Source organism: Dryobates pubescens, chromosome 20 (assembly GCF_014839835.1).
Source record: "Dryobates pubescens isolate bDryPub1 chromosome 20, bDryPub1.pri, whole genome shotgun sequence".
Lineage (NCBI taxonomy): Eukaryota > Metazoa > Chordata > Aves > Piciformes > Picidae > Dryobates > Dryobates pubescens.
The window spans coordinates 17,924,515-17,940,138 of NC_071631.1; the positions used below are offsets into that span (position 1 = coordinate 17,924,515).

At 52.6% G+C, this 15,624-nt stretch overlaps 1 protein-coding gene across 1 annotated transcript; it reads right to left on the reverse strand.

Moving 5' to 3' along the window:
* Positions 1–4,391: 4,391 nt before the first annotated feature.
* Positions 4,392–12,276, reverse strand: OTOP2 (otopetrin 2). The gene is made up of 6 exons (XM_009902874.2): positions 11,871–12,276; positions 10,563–10,699; positions 9,839–9,897; positions 9,044–9,177; positions 7,150–8,039; positions 4,392–4,562 (listed from the first exon to the last, which is right to left on the reverse strand). Exons 1-6 carry the CDS (start codon positions 12,274–12,276, stop codon positions 4,392–4,394), a joined length of 1,797 nt encoding a protein of 598 aa, XP_009901176.2.
* Between the last annotated feature and the right edge of the window lie 3,348 nt (positions 12,277–15,624).

Genomic DNA, 15,624 nt, shown 5'->3' on the forward strand with positions numbered 1-15,624 from the left:
CTGAGCAGCGATTTCTGATCTCCTGCTCTTCATCCCCTTCTTGCTGCTCTCCCTTGCTGAGTCTGGCACTGTGTGCCTCAGGCCTGGGTCTGTGTTGGGACCTTTTTAGCACTCACACAGTCCTGTGCCTGGATCTGCAGGATTGGTGCTTCCTGAGCTCGACCAGAGCTGGACTCTTAACCCTGTCATCAGTTCAGGAGTGAATTTTATTGGTGGGCTTCAGTGTTCCCACCAAAGCCCTGCAGCACAGCGGATCTTCAGATCCCTGGGAGACCAAGGAGGCTTTTATAGCAAAGGATTCATCCCAAAGTGGCTTTTACAGCAAAGGGTTCATCCCAAAGTGGCTTTTACAGCAAAGGATTCATCCCAAAGTGGCTCTATATCAGAGAATGGAAGCCTCTGGCAAGACATGAAAGCCCCAGGGCAGCCCTTTTTCTTTCCTGTAGCTCTTCATTTTCAGTGGCTACCATTTAAACAGACACCTTGAGGCACATTGCTGTCCCTGTTCCCCATCCCCTAAGGTGGATCTGATCCTGGCTCCATAGCTGATGCAAAGGCAGGAGAGCTCAGCAGGATGCTGCTGGTGGCCTCGGGGCCCAGCTCCATTCTCTGCTCTGGCACAAGCTTTGTGTTCACTCAGCTGCTGTGCCTCAGTTTCTCTCCTTGCGGGTGTGGAAGGTGGAGCTGAGAGCAGTGCTTTTCTGCAGGGGTACATCATGAAGACATGGGACATGGACACCTCTTCTGTGAAGAAAGACTGAGAGACCTGGGGCTGTTCAGTCTGGAGAAGAGAAGGCTGAGAGAGGATCTTACCAGTGCCTTAAATATCTGAGGGATGGGGGTCAAGGAGAAGGTGCCAGGCTCTTTCTGATGGTGCCCAGTGGTAGGACAAGGAACAATGGATACAAGCTGGAACATAGGAGGTTCCACCTCAACACTTCTTTACAGTGAGGGTGATGGAACACTGGAACAGGGTGTCCAGAGAGGTTGTGGAGGCTCCTTCTCTGCCCACCTGGATGTGTCCCTGTGTGACCTGCCCTAGGTGATCCTGCTTTGGCAGGGGGGTTGGATTTGATGATCTCTGGAGCTCCCTTCCAAGCCCTACCAGTCTGTGATTCTGTGTCTGTGGGAGGTCAAAGGACCAGGTGGGACCTGTTCACATTACTCAGGTACTCTGCATTTGGAGTGTTCTCCCCTTCCATGGATTTCTCCATCAGGGAGAGGTGTCCTACGCTTACAGTGGGCTATGAGGAGATAAGCCCTAGGGCTTCACTAGGGTCTCCTGCTAGTGAAGGGAGAAGCGAGGGAGCAGCCAGCATCGCCTGGCAGCTCAGAGTCCCAGAAGAGCACAGATCCATGTGGCTAGGATGTGGCTGTGCCTGCCCTGGGAGTGCACCGGGTTTAGGTGACACCCCTGGGATGCTGCCTGTGCTGAGGACCTGCCCAGGGGCATTTGGATGATTCTCCATCAGCCTTGTGGAGCTCTGCTTTGCACAGTTAACTGACCATGAACTGACACCTTCTAGCAGACAACACTTGAGCACATGGCAGGGGCCATGTGAAGCTCTCTTAGGGTTTGGGATTTGAGTTTCTTTGTTTGCTTTTTGGACTTGTGGGTGCTCCCTTTCCCTCTGTCCCCTTTCTTTGGGTATAGGAATAGGACTCACTGATGGCCTTCCCTGTCTGCTGCCTCTTCTGAGACATATACCTGTGGCTGGAGGGCAGAAGAAGAACAGAGCCCTCAGCTAGAACCCTCTCCCTTTGCAGCCTGAAGAAGGCTCAGGTAAGCAAGGGGCCCTTGTGGAGCTAGTGCTGCCCCCAGAGCATTTTGGTTTATTCCAGTATGATTCCTTGTGTGTGGATGTTGTTATTCCCGCTGACCCACCACCCTGGAGCTTTAGCTTTGGGGTTGTTACCTGTCTCAGTACTGCTTGGGCTGCCTTGGGGTTCTCCTTACACCCCTCCTGGGTTTATTTGGCCCCAGAAGTGCTTCTGCAGTTGCTGCCCTGACCAAAAGAGCACTTCAGACTCTGCCCTGCCTGGCTCAAAGTGCCCAGCCCTGGGAACCTGGGAGGAGGCACCAGCAAGAGCATGTAGGAGGCAACCCCAGTGTGCCCCCCAGGAACAGAGTAGGTGATTTAGTCTTTTCTGCCCCTGCCAGGGCTCAGCAGCTTGGGCTAGAACAATGTGTAGGGTGTGTGTAAGACTGACGTCTCTGCACCCTTTGGGTCTCTTTGCTGCCTAAATCTGTGGCACCTTGGGCTGCAATTAAAAAGGCTTTTGTTTTAGGAGAGGTGAGGTTTCTAGGCAGAGATTGTATCTTTCCCAGATCAATGGGGAAACCAGAACCAGACCTTTGCAAGCTTGGCAAGGCTGGGAGAGGCCATCTGGAAGGAGTGACCCACTCCAGAGATGCTGGATCAGTGCAGCCCTTGGGGGGCAGGGGAAGTCAGGGTTTATCCCACCTTCTACCCTCCTCAGAGCAAGGCAGCTGGCAGGCAGGCTGGGGTCTGTGGTCAGACCAGCTGGAGGCACTGGTCCCTTCTAGTTTGGTGATCTAGGATGGGAGGGGAAAGGTGCTTTGAAACCAGCCTGGGCTGGCAGTTTGGGCCATCAGGTGGAAAACTACATCACTCCATCTCCAGTATCATATTTGCCATTTATTTCCTTTCTTCCTTTTTTTCTTTTTGATGGATGCTCAGAGGTCCATGAGGGCAGGCTTGATGAGTTCTGCCACCTCTGCAGTTTTCTTTATTGGAATGATAAACCCTGAGGGAACAATAAACCCTTTATTGGAACCATAAACCCTGGTGCCTCAGGGTACAGCCCAAGCTCAGCTGTACCATTTTGGCATGGCAGCGTGGGCTCCCCGAGGCTCTGCTTGGACTCTGGGTACAGCAAAGGGGCCCATTTCTACCTCCTGCAGCCCAGGAGCCCTGCTCTGAAAGCCCCCTCAATTGTACAGTGGTTCATGGAGAGCTGCAGGCACCCAGAAACCTGTTTCAGGGCCCTGCTGCCGCACGGCCTGGGGCTGCTGCGCTCGCAGCCTCAGAGCACACACAGAGGGCTGAGGGCTCAGCTCAAGCATCCCTTCGGGGCAAGGAGATCAAATTGGCCACGGTGTTGCATTGATTTCTATCTCCTGGAGCACAGAAGGTCCCTTCAGGAGTTCAGTTTTACAGTGCAAATCAATAAATAACTTTTGTGTACAAAAATGTTCATATATATTAAAAACAAACAAACAAAAATCATCATTATATATTAAACAAAAAGAAAAGGGAAAAAACCAACCCCCAGATCTCTCTGCCATCCCCCAGACTGTATTGCCCATGATTCTTGAGCCCTGATTCAGGAAAACTAGGAGAAAGGAAACCAAGTTAGGCTCAAGGTGAGGAGAAAGGTGTTGGCTGTTGGAATGTGCTGCCCAGGGAGGTGGTGGAGTCACCATCCCTGGAGGGGTTCAAGAGGGGATTGGATGTGGCACTTGGTGCCACGGTTATAGTAGTCATGAGGTCTTTGGGTGACAGGTTGGACTTGATGATCTTTGAGGTCTTTTCCAACCTTATTGGTTCTATGATTCTATAAGTGTGCTTAGAGCAATCCCAGAGCAGGGCAGGACCAGAGGCGCAGCGCTCCTGCAGGGGTGTCCTGTCCCTTAGGAAGAGGAGGCTGCAGTGAGCTACCAACCCCACTCAGCAGCACTGATGCCTCCCTGGAAAAGGCTGAAAACAGGGAAGGGTCAAGAGGGGGATGGGCAATACAGAAAGCTGAAAATGTTTCCCCAAGCCTTTGGTGCTCACTGGTTTGTTTTCACATCTCTGCAGGGCAGTGGTTTCCAACTGGCCGTACCAGAAGCCCAAGTGGCTTCCACGTCTTTGCCTCCACGCCTGTGTTAGCCCTTCCTGCCTGCTGGGTCTTGGCACATAGGCAGGCACTGATGATCCAAGGGTGCTGAGCACCTGCTGGGGACCACATCAGTGACATGGAGTGAACAAGCTTTGAAGAAGGAAGGTGAGTCAGTGTATGAGCCAAAGGTAATTACCGTGATGCTACTCTGGACACCTTCCTTTATCTTTTTGTTTGGTTGGTTGGGTTTTGCTTGGGGTTGGTTTGTTTGGCTGGTTGTTTGGTTTGGTTTGGTTTTCTTTTAAGCTTCAGGAACTTCAGACACACACATGCACACCCACACACAAGTAGCAAAAATAAAATCTGGACTATGTTTGGGTGATCTTCCCTGACAGTTCGTGAATGCCCCGACCCTGCAGGAGGAACACAGTTCAGGCAGCGCTGGGGGACCCCTGGGGATATCTGGGCACTCTCCCAGCCCTGGGGTAGGAAGGAGGTGGATGGATTGATTGAGGAGGATCCCATCTTCCTTGCAAGAACGTTCTTTAGGACATGATGTAGACCTCCAGCAAACTGGCCACGGCGTGCATGCGGTAGAAGATGCCAAAGGGCAGGCAAATGTCCACGATGGCTGGCCACATGGAATCGCCATAGAAGTTCAGTTCTGTGTCATTGTCAAACTGGGGCCGGGCACCGAAGGCTGGCATGATCCAGAGCTGTTGGAGGGAACAGGAGAACAACACTGCAGTGAGCAAGGTGAGGGGCAGAGCCGGCACCTCTCGGCACAGCCACCAGGAGATGGAAGTGATTCTATGGCTCTATGAAGAGAGTGTCTCGTCTTGGTCTCCCCAGTTCAAGAGGGACAGGGATCTATGCCAGGGAGTCCAACAGGGGGCTACCAGGGTGCTGAAGGGACTGGAGCATGTGCCCTGTGAGGAGGGGCTGAGAGCCCTGGGGCTGACTAGTCTGGAGAAGAGAAGGCTGAGAGGGGATTTAATAAATGTTTCTAACTATCTGAGAGCTGGGGGTCATGACAGGCTCTGCTCAGTTGTGCCCTGTGATAGGACAAGGGGCGATGGATATAAACTGCAGCACAGGAGGTTCCACCTCAACATGAGGAGGAACTTCTTGACTGTGTCACAGAGCACTGGAGCAGGCTGCCCAGAGGGGTTGTGGAGTCTCCTTCTCTAGAGACTTTCAAGCCCCACCTGGATGCATTCCTCTGTGACCTGTGCTGGATTCTATGGTCCTGCTCTGGCAGTGGGTTGGACTCAATGATCTCCAGAGGTCCCTTCCAACCCCTAACATCCTGTGAGCCTGTGAACCTGTGCAAAGGGCAACTGTGGTGGTTTTAGGCTGTGCCTGGAAAATTTTCCACAGATCTTGACCAGAAAAGTGGTAGAAGGTAAATGAATTACTATGGGATGTGAAAAGGCAAATAATGATGAGGTCTAAATAATCCCTTTGGCCTGGTACCCAACATCCAGGTAGCTTGGGACAATAACTCTCTCTCTTTTTGGGCTGCTTCTTTCTAGCTGGTGCTTCTGCTGGCTTTGCTGACCTTGGCTGTGTTCTTTCTTGTGGTTAAGTGCTAGCAGCAACTCTGCTCTTCTTTCTCCTGTCCCATGTACAGGGGGGAAGGGGAGGAAGAGGAGGAAGCTGTTGGTAACCTCCTGCTTTTGTCCAGGGTGGTTTCCTGTGTTCAGAAACTGCAAATACATGTCAATATCATGTATTTGGTACATATTCATTGCATTCCATTTCTAGACTGTAGGTTTTGCTTGTAAATACAGCTTCATCTGCTTCCACCTGAGCTGCTCTGGCAATTTTATGTTTGGGGGGTAATTTCAACCCACCACAGGCAACCTTCTGAGCATGGGACCTGTGCCAGCATGACCTGGGGTTGTACCTTGAGCCCACTTCCCATTTGTGCTCAGAAACAGGCCTGAACCAAGTGCTGAGGCACTCACCAAGGGAAGAACTTGAGCGTGTTGTGTTGGCATGACCCTGGCCTGCTCAGCCTCTTTGGATGGAGCAAGTGTGGGCAGGGCTGAGCTGGCAGCAGCTGGGTCACCCCAGGCTCTGTTTGTGTTTTACTCAGGAGCCCAGCAAGTCTGCCTGCTTCCATGGGGGTTGTCAGCTCATTCTCTGCCAGCTTAGGTGTAAAAGCAGTTTGAGGACATGGTGTGACTGACTAGCTGAGGCTTGGAGGTTCTCTAGAGGCAAGAACCTTCTTCCCTGAAAGGATTTTCAAGCCCTGGAACAGGCTCCCTGGGGTGCTGGTTAAATCCCCATTCCTGGAGGTGTTCAGACACAGAGATGTGGTGCTGAGGGACATGGCTTAGCACCAGACTTGGTAGAGTTAGAGAATGGTTGGACTCAATGAACATTTCCAACCCAACTGATTCTGTGATCCTACACCAACACGTGTGTGGCTTCTCTGGCCACGCAGCTTAACCCTTACAGGGAGCTGTGGTCCCCTGGCTGCTCACCAAAGTGGAAACCCCAGCTTTAGTTGCCAGTGACCAGTTTCTCCTCACAGAAATTGGGGTCAGCCTTTGGGCTCTGAGAAGAGACATGCTGCTCTTTCTTGAGAACACCCAGACTTCAACTCAGGCATTTGCCACTTTATGCCCTTTCTTTGGGAGGTGAAGGGGAGGCTCCAGTGTCTTCTGTGGCTTTAATAAGTTCCCTTACACATCCTCTAATGCCAGCTGAAACACTGGAACTGATTCTTCTCTTGTACCCACCAATTTTCTTATCTGCTATTCTGGTGACAGGTCCATCATCATGGCCTAAAATCTCCTAGCCCAGGGCAGTTGCTCTTGCTTTGAGGTGACAAGGGAATCCCATCTGTGCACCTATTCCATGTGAGTGTGCTGTCTGTATGGTGGAGGCACAGGAATAACTGGCTTTGCATGGGGAGCACCCTCTCCTTCACAGACACTTCACAGGATCCCAGCATGGTGGGGGTTGGAAGGGTCCTCTGGAGATCATCTAGTCTAACCCCCCCTGCCAAAGCAGGGTCCCCCACAGCAGGCTGCCCAGGATCACGATGTCCAGGTGGGTTTAGAATCCCTCTGGGCAGCCTGCTCCAGAGCTCCAGCACCCTCACAGCAAAGAAGTTTTTCCTCACCTCGAGGTGGAACTTCCTGTGCTCCAGTTTGTGCCCATTGCCGCTCCTCCTATCCCAGGGCAGAAAAAAGACTGAGCCCTTCTTGACACCCACCTTTAATGCACTCTCCCTCGTGCTTGCCTCCCTCCCTCCAGCCCTGACAAGCTCTTCTCTCTGCAGGTACTCACTATGATATTGCTCAGCAGGAGGAACATGGAGATCTCCTTTAAGAACTTCCTCCTCCAGTTCATCTTCTTGGGGGCGGTGAGGGACCGCACCAGCTCGGAAGGGTGGATGGCTTCGGGGCCAGAGGCAGCGCTAGGGGCCAGGGCGCCGCCGCCGTCGGGCACACGGAGGGACACCGCATTGATGTTGACAAAGGTGAGGCCATAGAGGTCCTTCTGGTGAGAGTCCTGCTTGTGGTCCTCCTTGGGGGGCTGCCGATGGAGGCCCTCGATGATGAAGATGTTCTGGAAGGTGTGCTGGGCGATCATCAGGAGGGCGTAGGTGAGGTTGAGCGCGCTGATAGCGTCCCTCGGCGTGCTGGCCACGATGGCCACGATGGAGTAGTAGGAAATAGCATACTGGCCCAGGGCTGCACCCATCAGCAGGGCCACGTCCAGGGTCCTGGTCGGGTTCTTGTGCCGGTCCATGTCCCTCTTGTCGAAGCGGTAGATGACGGAGCCGCCGATGCAGACCAGAGACATCAGGCCCAGGCAAACGATGTTGAAGATGTAGTACATGGTGAGTGCCTGGCTCTTCTTGCTGGCCTCAGTGCTGGAGTTGACCTGCACCTCGTAAAGGATAAGGACACCCAACCCGCTCACCAGAACGATGAGGCCCAACATGATGCCCACAAAGAAGGTCCTGCGGAAAAGCCTGAACTTCAGGCGCTGGACGTGGTGGGAGTGGTGCTCTATGAAGCGCCCTACGTTCTTCCACATGACATAGACCATGGCAGAGGCAAAGAGGCTGTACTCAATGTTGAAGGGGTACAGCCAGAAGTAGCCATTCTTGAAGATCTGGCAGATTTGGCTGTTGCAGTTGCACTCTTCAGCTGAGCTGCTCCTTATTCCCGCTGAAACCAGACACAAACACAGAGATGCAGTGAGAGCGAAACTCAGAGCCAGCACTTTACAGCAGCCCTGCAGAGTGGGTGCTTAGGGTCAGTGAAAAACAAGACCAAGGCCAGAAGAATACCTGACCACTTTGACACCAAAGCCACTTCAACATGCTGGAGCGTGTCCAGAGAAGGGCCAGGAGGATGAGCAGAGGGCTGGAGCACCTCAACTATGAGGACAGACTGAGGGAGTTGGGGCTGTTCAGTCTGGAGAAGAGAAGGCTTCGAGGTGACCTCATTGTGGCCTTCCAGTATCTGAAGGGGGCTACAAGAAGGCTGGGGAGGGACTTCTCAGGATGTCAGGTAGTGATAGGACTAGGGGGAATGGAATGAAGCTGGAGGTGGGGAGATTCAGGCTGCACATGAGGAGGAAGTTCTTCCCCATGAGAGTGGTAAAGCCCTGGAATGGGTTGTCCAGGGAGGTGGTTGAGGCCCCATCCCTGGAGGTGTTTAAGCCCAGGCTGGATGAGGCTCTGGCCAGCCTGATCCAGGGTGGGGTGTCCCTGCCCATGGCAGGGGGGTTGGAACTAGATGATCCTTGTGGTCCCTTCCAACCCTGACTGATACTAACCTCAGCTTTCTGGTACTCGTGTTCTTTCTGAAGAAGTTAGGTGGCAGATTAAATCTCTTCCCCCCTCTCCCCTTCTCCTCTTTATTCCCATTCCATTTGTGCAGGGCCTTTCACCTTTCTGACTCTTCTGAGATGCATTTTAAGAAATGAATCATAAAATCATGGAACCATAGAATTGTTTGGGTTGGAAAAGGCCTCTAAGATCATCAAGTTCCACCATCAACCTAATATTCCCAGCATTCAGACCTGGGTTTTAATGTACCAGCTCTGTTAAAGGAGCCTTCAGCTCTAGCCAGGCCTTCTGAACAGGGACAAAACCTGACTTGCAAACCAACTTCTTCCTCGTGGGCTCCCTCCCTGGACCAGCTGGCTCCATAAATGGGTAGGTTACCTCTCAGGAGCCATCTGAAGAGTTCATCTGTCATGTTCTTCTTCAGCTTTGAATGTGCTTTGTGAACAGACTCATCTGTCACTGCTGACATCCACACTGCTAGGTTGGTAGTCAGTGTGAGCATCAAGCCACACCTGCAGAAGAAAGAGAAGGTTCATGAGGTTGAAGCAATGGCTCTAGGTCATGCTGCTATTGTCCATGTTATAGATGTGCACACAGCCAGAGGGAGTGCAGGAGCTGCCTGCAGCGGTGCAAGGGCTCTGCTGATCAAGGCTGGGAATCCTGACCCTTGCTTTGCTGCTCTTGCTCTCATCCTATTTTCCCTTCCTGCTCATGAGAATCAGCAAAGCCTGATTCCTCTTGCTGATTTTGAAAGAGCTTCCCAACAGTGAGGAGATGACTAGGTCTGGATTGGTCTCCAGTAGATCCAGTCTTGCAAAAATGGCCAAGATGTGGTTTTAGCCTGAGGCTTGCTCACTGTGTCATCATCTTCCCCAGAGAAGCAAAAGTCAGCTCTGAATCATTTTATTTAACACTAATTATTTATTTAAGGCTAATCTGCTTTGACTAATGCTTGTGTTTGTGAAGTGAATCCCAGCCCTGCCAGATCCACAGGTCGTGAACCCCAGCTGCTTCAGCAGGGATCTAAGTTTAGCTGGAGTCTGAGCAGGTTTAGTTTTGGCCAGCATTAAAGGGTGGTGGTGGGGATTAGCTCTTTGTTGCATCTTAGCTGTGTGAGAGCGTGCACAGGGTTTGTGGTGGCCCAGGTGGGATCCCAAGAGCAGCAGTGCTCACCTGGTAATGTTCAGGTGTACGTGGACACAGTCTTTGGCAGAGATCCACAGGAAATATGTCTGGCAGGGGCAAGAGAAGAAGTTGTCATTTCCAGCAAAGCAAGAAAGCAAATCACATCATTCTGCAGGAAGCAAAGAGCGAGCTGGAGCCTCTTTCACCTGAGCCCATCCGGGGCCATAATCCTGGCCATTTGCTGGAGGTGGTCTGCTCTTTCTTTGCTCCTCCTGCCCTGGCCCACTGCCATTCTTCTGCCCATGGCCAGTCCCTGTTCCTGTCTAAACTGACACTCCTGATCTCTTCCCACCTTGATATTCTCCCAGAGCAGGTGGTTCTCCGTGCAGGACTTCAAACTGCAGGGTACCCCTTGCCCTGCCTATCCTGCCCCTACCCTGCCTGTCCTGCCCCTGCCCTGCCTGTCCTGCCCCTCTGTTCATGGGAAAGGAGACCTGTCTGGCTGGGGAATGCTTGAGAGTTTGTGCCAAACCATCCTGGCCTAAGCCAAAATGTCACAGGATGGGAACAAGTTGTAATCAATGCCTTCAGGTGAGCTGCCACAGCTGGAAGCTGTCTTGGTTGGAGAGAGAAGATGTGTGCTGGGTGGGGGCTGAAGGAAGCCACTTTGCATTTGCTGCATGGGGAGCTGAACTACGTCCCTGAGATCAGAGCTCCTTCTGCTGGTGGCTCTGCCTCTACCTCTCCCCAAGACAGAGCACAACCATCTCACCTGGACCACGACGAATATCGCTTGCACAATGGGGTAGATGATTTTGATTGCAGACAGGCAGCTGTAGAAGCTCGAGTAGTAGCCTATTTTGAACACATCCATGACAAGGCTGAAAATGGCAAAGAGGATCAGGCCTCCTGTTGAGGAACCAAAGTATCTGTGGTTGGGCAGATGCAGGCACTTGTGAACAATACAGACAGAGAAGAAGAAGAGGAACTATTGCCATGGAGAGGCTTTGCTTCTACCTCTCTCTCTTTTTTTTTTTTCTTTCCCAGCATAAAAAATTACTTTGGTACCAACAGAATCATGTGATAGTTGTGGCTGGGAAGGATTTTTAGTCAACTCCTTACTCTGGCTGGGGCTAGCAGCTCTTGCAAGAGCTGTGGCAAGGCTGGGAAGGAACCTGGAGTAAAGTACCAACAATCCTTTCAGGATCTGGAGGTGCTGGAGTGTGTCCAGAGAAGGGCCATGAGGATGAGCAGAGGGTTGCAGCTCCTCTGCTGTGAAGACAGACTGAGAGAGTTGGGGTTGTTCAGTCTGGAGAAGAGAAGGCTCTAAGAAGACCTTATTGTGGCCTTCCAGTATCTGAAGTGGGCTACAAGAAAGCTGGGGAGGGACTTTCTGGGGTATCAGGGAGTGATAGGACTGGGGGGAATGGAAAAAAACCTAGAAATGGGTAGATTCAGATTGGATGTTAGGAAGAAGTTCTTCCCCAGGAGGGTGGTGAGACACTGGCACAGGTTGCCCAGGGAGGGGGTGGAAGCCTCCTGCCTGGAGGTTTTTTAAGGCCAGGCTGGATGTGGCTGTGAGCAACCTGCTGGAGTGTGAGGTGTCCCTGCCCATAGCAGGGGGGTTTGAACTGGCTGATCCTTGAGGTCCCTTCCAACCCTGACAATTCCATGACTCTATGATTCTATAAAGGGAGACCTGGCAGTGCAAGCAGTGGAGAGACTAGCAGCTAACCTTCTGAGGAGGAACTTCTTTAGGGTGAGGGTGACAGAGCACTGGGAGAGGCTGCTCAGATTGGTGGTGGAGTCTCCATCTCTGCAGACATTCAAAACCCACAGGGACATGTCTCTGTGTGACCTTCTCTTGGTGAACCTGCCTTGGCAGGGGGTTTGGACCCAATGACCTCCAGAGGTCCCTTCCAACCTCTACCATTCCGTGGTTCTGTGTGATTCAGTGAAGCAGGGCATGGTGCCATGCCCAGCACAGAAGTCTCTGCCCTGGGTGGTTGCTCTTCCCTGTGTCACAACTGATGCCCACCCTCCATCTCACCCCCAGCCCTCCACCCCCACGAGCTCCTACCTCGCAGCCAGATGGGCCCAGCGTGGGAATCTTTGCAGGGGATGGCATCTGGGCACCGGGAGGTGCTGACAAGGTAGAAGATGATCCATATGATGACCACCAGCATCATGACAGTCAGCAGGAAGAAGACATCGTAGTCGTGCACGGCGATCTTCTCGAAGGCTCCGCTGCTCACCAGCGTGCAGGCCAGCAGGGCCAAGTGCACGGCCAGCAGGATGGAGAACATGCGGCCACCCTTCTTCCACACCTCCTTGGAGGCAGGAGTGGAGTGGGGCTGGTGAGGCTGGTGGCCAAAGGAGGCTATCTGGCCAGAAGCACGGCTGGCTTTGTCATCCTTGTGTCCACAGCCCATGCTGGAGGGGGAGCCTCTGATCTCGCTGTCCTTCCACACGGGCTCGCCGCTCATGGTTCGGCTGCTGCTGCTGCTTCAGCTGAGGGCTAGTGCTGTTGGGAGGAGAGAGAGCCCCATGAATGAGAGGGCTCACTCCATTCTGGACAGCCCAGGGCTGGACCAAAGCAGGAGATGTGAAGAGGAGGAGAGGACGTATCAGAGGGACCGGAAAGGCTGAGGCAGGGAGAGCAAAAGGAGGGATGTGCTCATTTTCAGCCTCTCTTTTCCTGCTTCCCTGAGGGCTGTGCGCCTGCTTAAGATGCTTCTGCTTGGGGAGGTCCCAGGACAGTTTAAACAAGGCCTGCCTAATCTGTCACTCAACGTTTGGGTGTTTATTGCTGCAAGATTCTGGAGGAGCCCCAGAAAAGAGCCAACAGGATCAAATATCCTGGGGGCAAACGGCCAATGCGGTTTGATTTCTAAACGTCATCCACTAAGCACACTTCCTGGCTGAGGAACAAGCAACTGAAAGGTAAGAAAGCCCCAGGAGCCTTTGCAACGTCACATCAAGCTTTGTACCACCTTCTGCAAGGATGTGAGCTACCTCTGCTGTCACTACCTCTAAAACCCCTCACCTGTGCCAAGCTTGGGACTCCATTGGTTCTCAAGGGAAAGTCTGACACAAAGCAAGTTAACCATTCAAGCAAAGCTCTTCCACCAACCTGCTCTGCTGCCTGGGATCCAAAGCTCTGCTCTTGCCAGGCCCAGAGGTTGCCCTGTTGCTGCAGCTTGGTCAGCCAAAGAATTTATACCCTTGGGGATGTCTCTGTGATTTATACCATGTCTGGAGGTGACAGCAGTGCTTCCTGGGCTTCTCAGAGGAGCTCATGTGATCCATTTTGTGCAATAGCTGGTTTTGGGGAAGGCAGGGGAGAAAGGAGGAGATAAGAGTTATTTACCTGAGGAGGGCATGAGGTGACAACACAGCTAAGCGTGGCACAGACCGCTTGGTCACAGGGTCATGGTCACCAGAAAGCAAAGCCACCCCCAGCAAACCCATCTCCCCACAGGCATGAGAGCTCCTTCTTTGAGAGAAGATGGTTGAGATGATGAACTTTGCCTTTGCTGACGATTTTGGGCTTGGCTTTTCTGCTTAACTGAGCACAATAAATACTGTGCCTCCCCCCTGTTCCCCTTCCCATCAGGCTGCTCCGTGCCTGGAGTGTTTCTGAGGGAAAGAAGCAATCTGCATTTGTAGCTCAAGCTTTTCCCACCCGTGGTGGCAGCAATGAGGAAGGTCTAGCACTAAGGGCAGGGTGGGACTTGGGAACTGGAAGGCACATTTGCCTTTGCTGACGCACTGCCTTGGGCGTTTCTGGGCGGGATCACCTTCCTCTGGTCCTCAGGAGCTTAAGTTCAAACAGAAAGTCTTGTCCCAAACCATGGTGTGCAGGTGGGATTGCCAGGTGAGGGGACAGCTTTTGCTTGAGAGTTCTCTTCCCCCAGCTGTTAGGTTTAGGTGGGGAGACAGGGTGACTAGGGGGAATGGAATGAAGCTGGAGGTGGGGAGATTCAGGCTGGAGGTGAGGAGGAAGTTCTTCACCATGAGAGTGGTGAAGCCCTGGAATGGGTTGTCCAGGGAGGTGGTTGAGGCCCCATCCCTGGAGGTGTTTAAGCCCAGGCTGGATGAGGCTCTGGCCAGCCTGATCTAGTGTGGGGTGTCCCTGCCCATGGCAGGGGGTTGGAACTAGATGATCCTTGTGGTCCCTTCCAACCCTGACTGATTCTATGATTCTATGAGTGGCTAAGGACAAGTTTTATTGCTTCCTGAGGTTGGCTCTGCTGGAGGTGTCCCTGCTCTTGGATGCACACAGAGATGGGGCTGTTTGTTGTGCATTTTCTCAGTCCCATCCTTTGCCTGCTCACTGCTGTGATCCTTGCACCCTGGCCTCCTGTGGATCCTTGGGGATTCCTCGTTGCAGCGAATGGTTGATCAGAAATGGCCTCAGGTTTCCCCCAGGGGAGGTTTAGGTTGGACATTAGAAGAAACTTCTTCACTGAAATAGTTCTCAAACACTTGGAGCAGGCTGCCCAGGGAGGTGGTTGAGTTTCCATCCCTGGAGGTGTTTAAAGCCCCCAGAGATGTGGTGCTGAGGTACATGGTTTATCACCAGCCTCGGTAGGCTTAGATAATGGTTGGACTCAGTGATCACAAAGGTCTTTTCCAAACAAAATGATTCTATATTTCTGTGATCTTTTCTTTGTCTGGGCAAGCCCAGACCCCTGTGTGGTGAACCCGAGCTGATAATGATCATGTTTTGCAGAGGTCAGAGGATGGGAGTTTCCCTGAGCTAAAGGCTCTGCTTTCTTCTCCCTCTTTTGTCCTCAGCCGCCAGCAACAGGGCAAAGAGTGTTTGCTGCCTTGAGCAATGCTCCCAGCCCCCACCCCGGGAGCCACCACACAGCATAAGAAGCCTAATTAGTTAGTACTGCAAGAATCATTGAAGAACCTCAGCAACGAATGACACACATTATGATGCTGCTCTTCACCTGGAAGGGTCCCAAACATCTCCATCTCTCCTACATCCCATCAGCTCTCCCAGGGAGGCTGAGTGGATGAGTACAAATCTGCTGCCACCAGCAAACCCCGCAGGGAGCAGACCCCATCTCTGGGGCACTTCCAGAGGTCCCCAGGCAGGCAGGCTGATGACTCCGTGTGGGTCACTCAAGGGTTAATTCCTGCAGCTTGTGTGGATGCATCTGGGACCACTTGAGGGCCACCCTGCTGTTTGGGACATCTCTTTGCTTCCAGAGACGCAGGGAGGTCTGCTTTTCTCTTTCCTATGCTTCTGCCTTTCAGCCTGTCCCCATTTTTCTGCTCTTCCCTCCTTTCTCACCCATCTGCTGTGGCTGCCTCACCCTCTCCAAACCTCGTGTGCTGTCCCAGAGCCATGGTGGCAGCCACAAGTTCCAACCCAGGGCATCTCCATCGCCAGAGCCAGGACACGGTAGACAAAACACAGAAGAAGGGAACAAGAAATTGCTCCTTCATGACAGCCCATCCCAGGGGACACCATGCACTGCTGGGTGCAATGTGCTCTGACAGCTTCATGCTTTGGGCAGTGTCAAGGCTTGGCTTCATCGCTCCTGACAGCAGAGGGTGCCCAGGGCCTGGGAATCCTGCACTGGAGGCATTGCCTGGGACTCCCCACAGGGCTCAGCATGGAAGGCACCAGAGGTCAGACACTGCCCCTGGAGCACACCACAGGAGAAGTTCCAAGCTACAGACAGGAGCAGGTTTTGGGGGGGGTTGTTTGTTTGATTGTTTTGTTTTGGCTTTTTCTTTCCTTGTTTTTTAGTTTAGTTTAGTTTAGTTTAGTTTTGTTTTGTTTTGTTGTTTGTTTGTTTGTTTGGGGTTTTATT